At 35.8% G+C, this 14,028-nt stretch overlaps 1 protein-coding gene across 1 annotated transcript in view; it reads right to left on the bottom strand.

Annotated features, from left to right (window-relative positions):
* Nucleotides 1–5,138: 5,138 nt before the first annotated feature.
* LOC102832083 (disintegrin and metalloproteinase domain-containing protein 2-like) overlaps nt 5,139–14,028 on the bottom strand; it is a 66,480-nt gene continuing 57,590 nt past the window's right edge. The window contains exons 11-13 of the mRNA XM_006859989.1: nt 11,580–11,752; nt 7,001–7,191; nt 5,139–5,213 (exon numbers count right to left, since the gene is read on the bottom strand). Of these exons, the coding sequence (XP_006860051.1) occupies nt 5,139–5,213; nt 7,001–7,191; nt 11,580–11,752 (439 nt within the window). The remainder of the gene's footprint in view (nt 5,214–7,000; nt 7,192–11,579; nt 11,753–14,028) is intronic.

The following is a 14,028-nucleotide window of genomic DNA, read 5'->3' as shown; positions in this document are numbered from 1 at the left end:
CTTAAAATATTTACTGATGAAGATCAAAGACCACAGTCTTCAGTATGGAGTGTATCTCAATGTAAAGAAAACAAAAATCCTCACCACTGGATTAAAAAAACAGCATTCTTATGAATTGAAGTTGTCAAGGACTTAATTCTTCTTGGATCAACTGTCAACACTCATGGAAGCAGCAGTCAAGAAATCAAATGATGTACTGCATTAGGCATATCTGCTGCACAAGACCTTTTTAAAGTGTTGAAGAGCAAAGATATTAGGTTGAGGACTAAGGTGCACCTGACCCAAGCCATGGTATTTTCATAACTTCATATGCATGCACTGGACAGTGAATAAGGAAAACCATAGAAGAATTGATGCTTTTGAGTTATGGTGTTGGAAGAGAATATTGAATGTGCCATGGACTGCCAAAAGAACAAATAGATTTGTGTTGGAAGAATGTGCAGCCAGAGTGCTCCTTGGAAACCAGGATGGCCAAATTTCATCTCTCCTACTTTGGACATATTGTCAGGAGGGACCAGTCGCTAAAGAAGGATATCATGTTTGGTAAGGTGGAGGGTCAGAGAAAAAAAGGAAGACCCCCCCAGCAAGATGGATTGGCAAAGTGTCAGCAGCAATGAGCTCAAGCATGGCAACAATTGTGAGGTTAGTTCAGGATTGGGCAGTGCTTCATTCTGTTGTGCATAGGGTTGCTATGAGTCGGTGCCGACTTGATGGCACCTAACAACAACAAACTATCACACAGATAACAACTGGTGTACTTGGAAAATTATTTTACATGACTCTTTTTAGATTTTCCTAGCTTTTTATCCAGCACTAGTCAGTCAGTTTGTTGTACTGTGGTGGCTTGAGTTGCTATGATGCTGGAAGTTATCCCACCATATTTTTAATGCCAACAGTGTCACCTTTGGTGAACAGGTTTCAGCTGAACTTCCATACTAAAACAGACTAAGGAAAAGTAGAGTCAGACTACTTCTGAGTATTTAGCCCCTTAACATCTTATGAATAACAGTGGAACACTGTCAGATAACACCAGAATATTGAAGAGTGAAACAGGATGATTAGCAGCAAAATATTATCAGATATAGTGTCAGAAGGTGAACCCCCTTAGGATGTAAGACACTCAAAATATGACCAGGGAAGAGTTGACTGTGATGACACAAATGGTGCAAAGTTTATGGGATCTTCATTTGTGCATGGGACACAACTAAAAATAATGAGAAATATATGTAAACATCCATTAATAATCAGAACACAAAATGTTCAAAGTATGAATCTAAGAAAATCGGAAAAATTAAAAAATGAAATGGAATCCTTATATACTGATATCCTAGGCATTAGTGAGTTTAAAGGGACTGACATTCGTCATTTTGAATCTGATAATCACATGATTTACTATGCTGGAGATAACAAATTAAAGAGGAATGGCATCACATTCATCATCAAAAACAACTTTCCAAGATCTATCTTAAAGTATATTGTTGTATTTGATAGAATAATATCCATATTCCTACAAAGAACACCAATTAATAACACTATTATTCAAATGTATGCACTAATCACTAATGCCTGTGGTGATGAAATTCTTCAGTCTGAAATTCACCAACCTTGCAATCAAGATGTATGGATAATTACTGGTAATTGGAACACAAAGTCTTGGAAAAGTGGAGAAGGATCAGTAGTTGGAAAATATGGCATTCATAATAGAAATTATACTGGAGGTATAATTTTGTAAAACAAATGACTTCTTCATTGTAAACATCTTTTAAAAATAATATAAAAGAAGACTATCCACATTAGAATACCCACATTTAAATAATATAGAATGTCCACATTTAAAATAATATAAAAGACTATCCAGATAGAATACCCAGAAATCAAATTGATTACATCTATGGAAAGAGACCAGGGAAAAGCTCCAAATTATCAGCCAAAATGAGAATAGGGGCACAAGACCATGAATTGCTCATATGCATGTTCAGGCTGAAGCTGAAGAAAATTGAAACAAGTCCATGAGAACAAAAATATGATCTTGAACATATACCACCTGAATTTAGAGATCATCCCAAGAACAGACTTGAAGTGTTAAAGGATAACATCAAGAGCATCAAATAGGAAGAAAGCAAAAGATAATAAAAGCAAAAGATAATTGAGAAGACAAGAAAGTAGAAGATGAAAACAGGTGTCAGAAGAGACTCTAAAATTTGCTCTCTAGTGTTAAGATGTTAAAGCAAATGGACAATATGGTGAGGTAAAAGAGCAGAACAGAAAATGTCAAAGAGCACCTAAAGAAGACAAAGTCAAATACTATAATGAAATGTGCAAAGACCTGGAGTTAGAAAATCAGAAGAAAAGAATACGCTCAGCATTTCTTGACCTGAAAGAACTGGGAAACATTTTTAAGCCTTGACTTTCAGTATTGAAGGATTCTATGGGCAACAAATCAGAGTCCTGGTATGGCACTGTGGGCTAATGTGTCAGACTGTAAAGTCATTTGCACTGCAATGTCAGTGGTTCAAGCTCACCAGCTGCTCCTTGGAAACCCTATACAGGGTTGCTATGGGTCAGAATCGACTCAATGGCACTTAACAACAACAACAACAACAGGCAAAATACAGAATGATGTAGAAAGCATCAAAAGAAGATGCAATGAATACACAGAGTCATTCTACCAAAAAAAAAAAATTGTTGATCTTCAACCATTTCAAGAGATAGCACATGATCAAAAGTAAATGATATTGAAGGAAGAATTCCAAGATTCACTGAAGGCACTGGTAAAGAACGAGGTTCCAGGAATTGATGGAATACAAATAAAAAAAATCTTCCAGAAAACTAATGTAGTACTGTAGATACTCTCTCCTCTATGCCAATAAATTTTAAGACAGCTACCTGACCAACTGGCTGGAAAATATCCACATTTGTGCCCATTCCCAAAAGAGATGACCCAACAGAATGGGGGAATGAATCACCAAGCAATATCACTGATATCACATTCAAATAAAATTTTGCTAAATATAATTTAAAAATGACTGCATTGGTACATTGACAGAGATTGCTAGAGGTTCAAGAGGAGGATTGGAATGAGGGATGTAATTGCTGACATCAGATTGATCTTGGTTGAATGCAGAGAATGTTTTCCTGCGCTTTATTGCCTGCACAAATGTTTTCAACTGTGTGGAAACAATGATTGTGAAGTTGGCACAGGACCAGGCAGTGTTTCTCATTCTCTTGTGCATAAGGTTGCTATGAATCAGAACTGACTCGATGGCACCTAACACCACCACCAACAACAAAGTCATTTGCCTGGAGAGTCTTTCCACATTGTGGCACAAATAGTGATCTCACCAAGTGGAATTCAGGGAGGTTGAGGTGCTGGAGGAAAGCCTCGTAGTGCAATGGCTAAGCATGGGGCTGGGAATTACAAGTTTGTAAGTTCAAATCCCCCAACTGTTCCACAGGAGAAAGATGATGTCTGTTATGAAAATTTATGGTCTTGGAAAACCCAGGAAGAAGTTCTATTCAGTGCTATAGGTTTCTATAAATTAGAATTCACTTGATGGCAGTGTTTTTTTTTTTGAGTTGAAGGTGGTATAATCTTCAGGACAAGGTACCAACAAGAAAAGTACTCCACAAAGTCTTCCTGGAGTCTTTCTTTGCTTGACTACTGAATTATAAAGTTTATGGTTGAGTTTTTCCCTAGAGTCACCAAAGATGGCAGTTTGAGAACTAAGATGTGCCTGACCCAAGCCATGGTGTTTTCAATAGCTTCATATACATGTGAAAGTTGAATATTTAATAGGGAAGACTGTGGAAGAATTGATGTATTTGAGTTATTGTAATGAGGAAGGATATTAAAGGACTATGGACTGCTAGAATGAAAAACAGCTCTGTGAAGAAGTACAGCCAGAATTCTTCTTAGAAGTTAGGATGGCAAGACTTCGTCTCTCAAACTTCTGAGATATTATCAGGTAAGACCAGTCCCTAGAGAAGGACATCATACTTGCTGGAGTGGGGGTCAGTGAAACACAGAAAGACTCCTAACAAGATGGATTGGCACAGTGGCTGCAGCAATGGGTTCAAGCTTAACAATGATTTTGAGGATGGCATAGGACCTGGTATTGTTTCATTCTGTTGTTCATAAATTCACTATGAGTCGGAATCGACTTGGCACTGTAGGGTAAGCACTATATTGTGAACCATCATATTGGTGACTCAAACCCACCAGCTGCTCTTTGGAAACCCCTTATAGTGTCACTATGGGTTGGAATCAACTCAACGACACTTAACAACAACAACAAATGCATTATGATACCATAGATTATATATGATGAATATTTTTTATACTTTAGAATTGAATATTGAAGTCATGTCAACAGAAAAGAGTGGGTCTCAGCAACATTCTAGCTGTATCCATTTAATAACAACATTAATAACTATTTCTAGAATTTACATAGTGTAGACTATGGTTCAGTCTTTCTTTTAAGTGCTTTGTGTTAGTGATTAATGTCAGAATATTATTATACACAAGATTGGCAGTTCAAACCCACCAGCCACCCCACTGGAAAGGATGAGGTTTTCTGCACTCATACAGATTTGCAGCCTCAGAAATGCTGTACAAGGTCATCATGAGTTGGAATCAATTAGATGGCACTGAGTTTGAGTTTAGAGCTAACATCAGTCCTGGAAACATCGGCAAGATGTTGGTTACATAATCTCATTGTACAATGAAAGCTCCTGACATTGACTAAGGTACAAAAGTAGACGTTGATTTTGTGAAATTTGTATTTGAACCTAGTTTGGCTGTAGACTATTCATTCTAGGCTCCATACTTAATTTTATCCAGAAGGAATAGTTTTAAGTTCCCTTGATTTCATCACCACAAGGTTGAAGATATGTTAAGCTAAAAATGGCAGCGTGCAAAATGAAAATAGTCAGTTCTACCAAGTGATACATATTTAGAGGGTATATAAGTATATCCAGAACTTTGTAGAAGTAATTAGAAATAATATAACATATTTTATAAATATTTATAATTTGACTAGTTATGAAAATTAAGGCAATAAATACAAATAATCTATTCTTTAAGTTGTATATAAATATTATTACATACTTATAAGTACATGGTACAAATCCTTCAGGGCTTAAGCCACAGTTTCCAAATCTATCACTCCTAGAATTAATTTCTTCAAAACAGGCCTGAGAACCATATAGAGTACCTGGGAAAAGAATAGAAATATTTAATCATAAGAACTCTAAATCAAATCTTATACTTATCAACAACAACAAAATGTGATTGTTGTTGTTGTTAAGTGCCATCCAGGGAGCAGCTTAGGAGCTTGAACCACTGACCTTGCAGTTCAAACAACTTTGCAGTCTGACGCATGAGCCCAGTTTATATTGTTAAATTATTTAAAAAACTCAAACAAAACTCACACTTACTCTGCTTTAAGTAAAATATTTCAATACTTTAAAGTGTTTTTCTCTAATACATGTATGTAATACCTAGAAAGTACTTTAAAAAAATCAACATTATTTTACTATTACTTCATTTCTTCTACTTTCTATTATATTTAAAGTTCATAGAGAAACAAAAGTTTTATTTTTAAAAGTATAAAATTAAACATACATATAGATCTAAACCTACATTTGCATCAATATTTTTATGTATATGTTGTATGTTTTGCATATACATTAGTCTATTGTTTTTCTCAAGAAAAATTTTCTTAGATCAAAAATGTTACAGTCAATTTTGACACTTACATCTGATATATAATTCATCTGAAAATCTTTCTTGTTTGATTTTATTGAAAATATTTTTAATGTACTCTCAAATTAAGTATAAAAACCAAAATCTACTTCTCAGAAACTCCATGCACCCCATTTAAAAACTATGACATTATTCACAATAGTCAAAAGTCAGAGCAACTTAAATTTCCATCAACAGATGAATAAACATAAGCGTGATACATAAATAAAACGTAGTATTACTTTACAATAAATAGAAATAAAGTCCTGATACTTGTAACAACATGGATTGACCTTGAAATAATTATGTTGAGTAAAATAATTTAGTCATAAATGGATACATCTTGTATGAGTCTATTAATAAGAACTAGAATAAATAACTATAACAACGCTAAAGTTTATTGAGGAGCTCTGGTAGCATAGTAGTTACAAATCGGGCTGCTAATCTCATGGTTGGCAGTTTGAAACTATCAGCTGTTCTGCAGGAGGAACCTTTCTGCTCCTGTAAAGATTTGTGCACATGTCCATTTCTCTCTCTCTCATTTTAATTATAGCCATATTTACATTTCTGCACATTTCAATTTTTATAATCATTGTTATTTGTCTTATATAACCAATAATTGGGGCTCCTCATGTGGCACTATAGGATCAGCACTGGACTGTGAACCACAAGTTGGTAGTTCAAGTCCACCAGCTGCTCCTTGGAAACCATAATCATAGTCGCTTTTAGTCGGAACCGACGTGATGGCACTTAACAACAACAATCAATAATTTTGTAGATAATAATCTACAGAGTAAGATCATTGCATCTAGGTCTGAGTTTTTGTATCCAAAAATTCAAATTATTATGATTTTGAATTTCATCCTTTTATTATTTGTAGAAAGAATACAATATTTTGTTTCCAGTATAGTTCTAAAAATTAAAGAAAACAATCCCCATGGGTGTATATTATCTGTTTCAATAATCCGTTAAATATATCTGCATTTAATCATTTTGTGAAGTCCTTGTGTGGTGCTATAGCATAAGCACTGGACTGCTAACTGCAAGGTCAATAGTTCAAACCAAACCATGCACTCCTTAAAAACCAAAATATGGTCTTTAGGAGTCGGTACTAACCCTTACAGCACTTAACAACAATCCAATTCATAATTTGATATATTATTTAAAGTATTTAATTTATTATCCGTATGGAAATTACTTTTCACTATTCAATAAAATGAATAAATAGTGTAATAGAAATGCAATTGTAACACATACCTTGTCCATAGATATCTTCACAAATCCTAGTTCCATCCCTACATTTTCCTTCCATACAGACCCATTGATTCTTGTTGCATCTGTAGCCATTATGAAGATAGAAGTTCTCCGGACAAAAATTGGAGGACCCATTGCAATATTCAACGAGATCACATTCATCCTCTGGTAACCTACATATTTCTCCTTTTGCTCTTAACTGAGTAAATGAAGAAAACAATACTAAATAAAACAGGATGAAGTTATAGGCATGGCAAGGAATATAATTGCTTAAATTGTAAAGTTACTATAGAAATAACAGCGTTCTTACTTTACATTGAGTGCAGCAGGATCCATGAGCACAAACTGCATTTTCTCTTAATCTACACGTTTTATAGTCACAGCATGGATTGCTTCTGCACTCCTGAAATGAAAATTAATAAACTATACATTTGCTTGTTTCAAATACAATTTGCTAATGATGATAAAAATATAAAATACTTGCTTAATAATCATTCTGATGAAAAAATTTTTAAGTTCCGTTTTTTTTTTTTCTTTTTATGAGTTTAGTCAGCAAATAGTTATTTAATTTCTAAAGTAGATTTGAGCACATTGGAATCACATTTTTTTTTTTTTTCTAAACCATACCCATCTATTATGCCACTATGGCCTAGGCATGAAGATCAACCTTTGATTCTTCTTGATATGGCCAGAATCAAATCAAGGCACAATAAAAGAGAAGATATATGCTTTTTAATATTATTGTGATATTATTGCTGTTGCTAAGTGTTGTTGACTTGGTTCTGACCGACAGCGACCCTGTATAGGGTTTCCCAGGATCAGCTTGTGTGTTTGAACACTGACCTTGTGGTTCACAGTACAATGCAGATCCTTACAGTGCCACAACAGGCACTGTATTTGAATCCATGCAGATATAACTCAGAACTGACAATTTAGTTCAGAAAGGTCACATCCATGAAATACATCCGTGAAATAAAGTACAATTCTACTCTGCATAAATGGAGTCACCATGAATTAGAATAAACTTCATGATAGCAAGTCTGGCTTAGGATAAGCATAGGTAAACACCAGGCCATTGATTCAAACCTATCAGTTGTTCCTCAGAAACCCTGTATAGGGTTGCTATGAGTTGAAACCAACTCAACAGCATGCAACAACACTTCATCAATTATACTTCTAGGTCTCTAGTATTAGAATTGATTAGAAATGAGGATTTATAGTTTATCTTCAACAACAGGAAATAGTTATTTAATTTTTTATCTCTTATTTATGCTAGATTCTGTAACTGATGCTAAAATTCAGCCATACCACTACTAAGTCTGTTTTTTTGTTTTTGTTTTGTTTTTTTACTTTTTTTTTTTTTAATGCTTCATTGTGAATTATGTGATAGTTTACATGGGAAACCATTAGCTTTATATTCATCTTATCGCATATTGTTTCATTGCCATGGTTACAATTCCCTCCATGAATCATCAACCAACCAAAAGGGTATACCCTGCAAGACTGCCCCCCAGTCATCAGCACACAGCGCCTCTCTCTATCTGGGTCTAGAGTCCCTGGCTGCTCCATTTCTCCACATCGTCATCTCTGCTTTTCTCTCTTGATGGTTCCAGGGACCTCCGTTCCAGGATTGAAAAGTCAATCACTCCCCTTCTTTTGCTACAAAATGCCCACCTTTAGATTTCCAACACTCACAGTCAATCCTGATAATGATTATTCACCATTGTACCACAAGGAGCCTATCCCCATCTCATTTCATTAGCCCCACTCAGACAGATTGGATGCTACTCAGTGAAGATTCTACCTTCCTTCAGGCCCTCTGGATCTAGGCTCCCACTTGAAAGCTTGTAATCCAGTCATTTCTTGCCTTTGTGGCCCCCCCATTTGGATAGCCAGTGTCCAAGTTGCCCTTCGCTATCTACCCAGTGTATAGAGGGGGTGGGAATGATCCTCACTGTAAAGATTTATTCCCTCTTTTGAGCTACTGAATCCATAGGTGTAGGTCAAGTTCATCAAATTGTATCAGATTAGTCTTTTTTTTCTCTTCTTTCTTATTATAGTTGAGCTATGATCATGAAGTCATTGGAGACAGGTCAAGTGGACATTATGTACAAGTGTGGGTGTTCTTATGCCTATATCCTCTCTTCTTATCAGTTGGACACTTCACTCTCCACTCTAGTCCTCTGTGGCTGTGTCACTGACTCTGGGATCAAGAATCTCCAGGTCTTGCCACACTGCTGGCCGACCAGGTCTCCGCCAGGGTTCACAAGATTCTATTGAATATTGTAGGTCTTAGTTTGCAGCTTAATTGCTGTTTTTGCCTTACTTCCCCTTTTCTGTGACGAACATGGTCACCAATCAGAGTATGTTTTCCCATTGAGTCTTAGTCTTAGAAGGGCGTTTGCCCTGAGGGCATCCGACCACTTGCCTTGATGTCTCCTGGGCAAGCAACTTGCTTGTTTTTGTAGTAATCAGTCAGTGTACCTATATTGTTTTGTATTTTTCCTGTCGGCCCTTATTTCAAGAAGTATCTTCTGTTCTTCTAGCCGCTCCAGGCTGGTCTGCTTGTCCTTTCAAGTGAAATCTTCCCATCTCTGAATATTCTGGATGTGGTTCAGGATTCCACCTATGGTCTTATGTAATGCAGAGGCTCCACAGGAAGCCTCCTTCACTGGGCACATTGTAGCTCCATTATAGGTATTTCAATCAGTTACAGGCAGAAGACGGAATTATAAGCTTTCTATGGTGATATTTCTGGCTATTCCTTTCTCTTCCCATCAAGTGTCTATTTTTTAGGAGTATGCCAGGGAAACCAAGATTCCAAAGACAGCCAAGCATCTTAACATTATTTCCCCCCTTTTAGCAATTCCAACCGTGTCTCAATCCCTGTATCCCAGAGCCCTGTTGTTCCAAGGTTGTGCATATATCATTATTTATCTCTGTCCCACTTAGCCCATGAAAACCTACCTAATTGTTTTCCCATCTGCTTTGTTCTTCCATTCCCCTCCCTCTTCTTGTGTATTGCCCCACTCCTTAGCACCCAAACTATCCTGTGTCTATTCCCTGCCCTGTGCTCCACCTTCCCCTCACCTCCTCACCACATCCACCACATAGATTGAATTAAGTATGGTGAAAGGATGCAACCATGGCGTGTTCTTTTCTGCATTTTAATCTATTTAGTTCCCCCCTGTTCTATTCAAGGTCATGGATTACCTGATTGAAAAACTATAAACATTAGTGTTAGCATAGATTACATCAATGATTCTAAAGTGGCAGCAATTTGGAACCCAGAGGATATTTAACAATCTATGGACTTGCCAGTTTATGAGTACTAACAAATGTGATGGCCTTACAACCAGTGGAGGAGTTCTGGTGCTGTGATACAGGATAAGCACTGGACTGCTGATTACAAGGTCATGGTTTAAACCCACCAGCCACTCTTTTGAAAATGCTATTGTTGTTAACTGCTGCTGAATCCATTCTGACTCATAGCCACCCTGTATAGCGTTTCTGAGGAGTGGTTGGTGAGTTTGAACCACCCACCTTGTGGTTCAAACTGATATTGTGGTCCAGTTCTTTATCTCACAGCACCACCCCAGGACTCCTGAAAACACTATATGGGGTCATTATAAGTCAGAATTGACTCAATGGCACTAAACAATAATAACTAAAGAAATACTTATATCTAGTGGTTGCTGTTGTTAAGTGCCGTAGAGTCGATTCCAACTCCTAGCAACCCTGTATCAGGTTTGCAAGGAGTAGCTGGTGGGTTTGAACCAACAACTCTTGTGATGAGTAGTCCAATGTTTATCCTACAGCACCATACCAGGAGTCCTTCATGGTAGTTAGAGTCCAGGAATATAGCTAATCATCCTAGAATGTACAAGACAGCTCTCTTCATCCCCATTTAGCAAATAATTGCTGTTGTAGTGTGCCATAATATTGATTCTGACTCAGAGTGGCCATATAGATCAGAATAGAACTTCTCTGTAGGGATTTCTAGGCAGTTTCTTGTTTTGTTTTTGTTATTCACCCCCTACCTCCCACTGGAGCAGATTGCTACATCCCTCCTCTCCTACTGAGCAACTGGTATCTGGTAGGTTTAAACTGCAGATTTTCATTTAATAGCCAAGCATATAAACACCATACAACTAGGGCTCCTTCAACAAATAATTGTGAATTGCTGCTGAGTTGGTTCCTAGGTGTGATTGGTGGGTTTGAACTGTGAACATTGTGGAAAGCAGTCCAGTACTTGTCCATCTTGACTAGACTCCAACAAACAATTATCTGGCCAAAAATATCGATCGAGTCTATCTGGAGAGTATCTGCATTGCATCCTGACTCTGGTGTTTGTGAATACTGAATTTTCCTAATTGTCTTCATAATTTTTGTTCCCAAAATGTCATTACTCTTAAAGTTGGATTCTAGATGAAAAAGTTATAAGGCAGGGATTGAAGCTCAATTATTGTGTATTTAGTGGAGCTAAGATGCATGCTTGTCATTAAATATTGACATAATACTATAGTTATGTAATGGAAGTCTATTACAAAAATTGCTTCTTATTCAGTACTAACCTCTATACCTCCACAGTCACATTGCTCTCCATCTTCCAAGTGTTTATTACCACAAAATGTAGTCCTGTAAGATGGATCCAGGTGTGGCTGATTTTGAAGACACTGAGAATTTTGCTTTGAAATAAAATGTATAAAGTCGTCCATGCTGCAGCTGCTGAAGATCTTCATACCACTGTAATGACTAGAATTACATTTCACTTCAATTTTTTTCTCTAAGAATTGTTCCATACACTACACACAGCTACCTGAGAGTATTCCAAATCAGATCAAATATTCTATTTTGTTAAATTTCCAAAGAAGTTAACTTAGTTACATTCTGAATTTATGTTAATCTTTAACTCATACCAGTAATGGATAAAATTTCCTCAGTTTGTATCTTACCCTTACCCATAACAATGCTCTCTCTGGGTTTATTTCATACTCCCCAGGTTGCTCTGTTGCTGTTTAATATGCTGATTTTTCCTTTAATTTTGGATTTCTTAATATTGGAACATCTCAGAATTCAGAATTTAAGTCTCTTCTACTTTCTATTTATATTTATATTTATATGTTCACCTCTTTGTAACTTTACCCAGTTCTGTGGCTTAAGGTACTATATCATAACAAAAATGTTCCTTTGCAGTGCAGATCCCCAGGAGTCCAAGTGTGATGCTGTAGGTTAAACACTGGACCACAAGGCCAGTTTGAACTGTAAGGTTGTTGGTTCAAACTCACCAGCCACTCCTCAGAAATCCTATACAGGATCACTAAAAGTCAGAATCACTCAACAACATTTAGCAACAACATTCATAATTTATTTCTGGGATGTCTAATCAATATCTTAAAATTAGCTTGCCCAAAATTGAACTCTTCTCTCCCTTTTCCTCAAAATTTTCCATCCTACAACACAATGTTTTATACTGTAGACAATGGAACCCATCAAATTGCATAAGTTCAAATCTTGTTTTTATCACAAATGTATAGTTTTGAGCAAGTCACTGAAATTGTTGTTCCTCAAAGTTTTCTTTTCCTTAATGTGAGGTGATACTATTATTTAATGAGCTCTGAGAAAGATGAGGTTTTCTGTTCCCATAAAGATTTACAGCCTTGGAAACCCTATGAAGGGCTGCTATGAGTCAGAACCAACTCCAAGGCACACCACCACCACTATTATTTAGTTCATAGATTTGTGGTGATTAAGTTAATGTATGCTACACATTTAGAAGAGTGGTTTTATATAGTGTGCATGTGATAAGAATCTATTTGGCCTTGGTCTAGGACTTAAAAGTTGGAAGAATCTTCCATATTTCTCACATTCTGTATCTAAACATTAGTACATTCTATGAACTCTAATGTTTAACTACAACCAGAATATGGAAACTTTCCTATACCAATAACTAGTTTCTCCAATCATCAACTAGCTACCCTGTATCTAGTCTCTGTACTCAATCAAAAAGCCTCCTTGCCGTCCACTCACTCAGATTGTTGTTACTTGCTATATGCCAAAAAACAATTTTTCAAAAATGATTCCCTTTATTAAAAAGCCACCCAACAGATTAGAAGCTGCCAGACCAAGCTATCACATGACCTTTTACTCTTTTCTCCCTTGATACCTTTACTTTTCTTTTTAGTGTCATTTCTTTGTTTTCTTATGTCCCCATTAGACTATTAACTCCAGAGATTTTCTAGTGCATTTTCAATGTTATATTTCCATTGCCCAAATCTGTGTTAGCACAAAGTAAAGTTCAATAAAATCTTATTAAGTAATAAATAATAACTAAATGAAATAGGTAATATTTAATAATCATTGAGTTTTTGTGTAATAGTTCTTGCTCTTGTGATTAAAATATTTTCAATGTGTATTACAATAAGGATTATTACAATATTGATGCAGTTAATGTTATTATAATTATATATAGTCAATTATCATTATTTTAATTTGTTGTTCTATAAAGTCCCATAAACAATGAATTAATAAATACAGAACAAGCCTTGTTTAACCTCAACTAGGAATGTGCTTGCAGTTCTGAATCTGCACAGATTTGTTAATAATCACAAAAGCACTGTGATTATTAACTGATTTTGGAGTTACGAATATATTTTAGCAATTAGGCAAATTTGCAAATATGGTATCTAGAAGAAATGCGGAAGAAATGCGAAACAAATGTATAACAAAATTCATGGTCTCAATCTTTAACAATAGAAACAACAATGCTTTCCAGATTAAGAACATGTACAAAGTGGAATATATAGGTGAGTTACCCATTATGGAATTTAATGTTCTAATAAATAAAATTTGAAATGTCTTTTAGTCATATGGCAAAACAAATAATCCTCTGGAAAAAGTCTTTTGATACTTACTTTCAATACAAAATGCAATACATAAAGACATACTCATTTTAGATATGAAACAAAAGCATGCAGAAACACATAACATACTACTATGGAGGATGTTTTGTTGCAAACCGTGTAAGACTA

The sequence above is a fragment of the Chrysochloris asiatica genome, unplaced genomic scaffold (assembly GCF_000296735.1).
Source record: "Chrysochloris asiatica unplaced genomic scaffold, ChrAsi1.0 scaffold00035, whole genome shotgun sequence".
In the NCBI taxonomy this organism is placed as follows: Eukaryota; Metazoa; Chordata; class Mammalia; order Afrosoricida; family Chrysochloridae; genus Chrysochloris; species Chrysochloris asiatica.
This window is presented reverse-complemented; position numbering and strand designations above follow the sequence as displayed.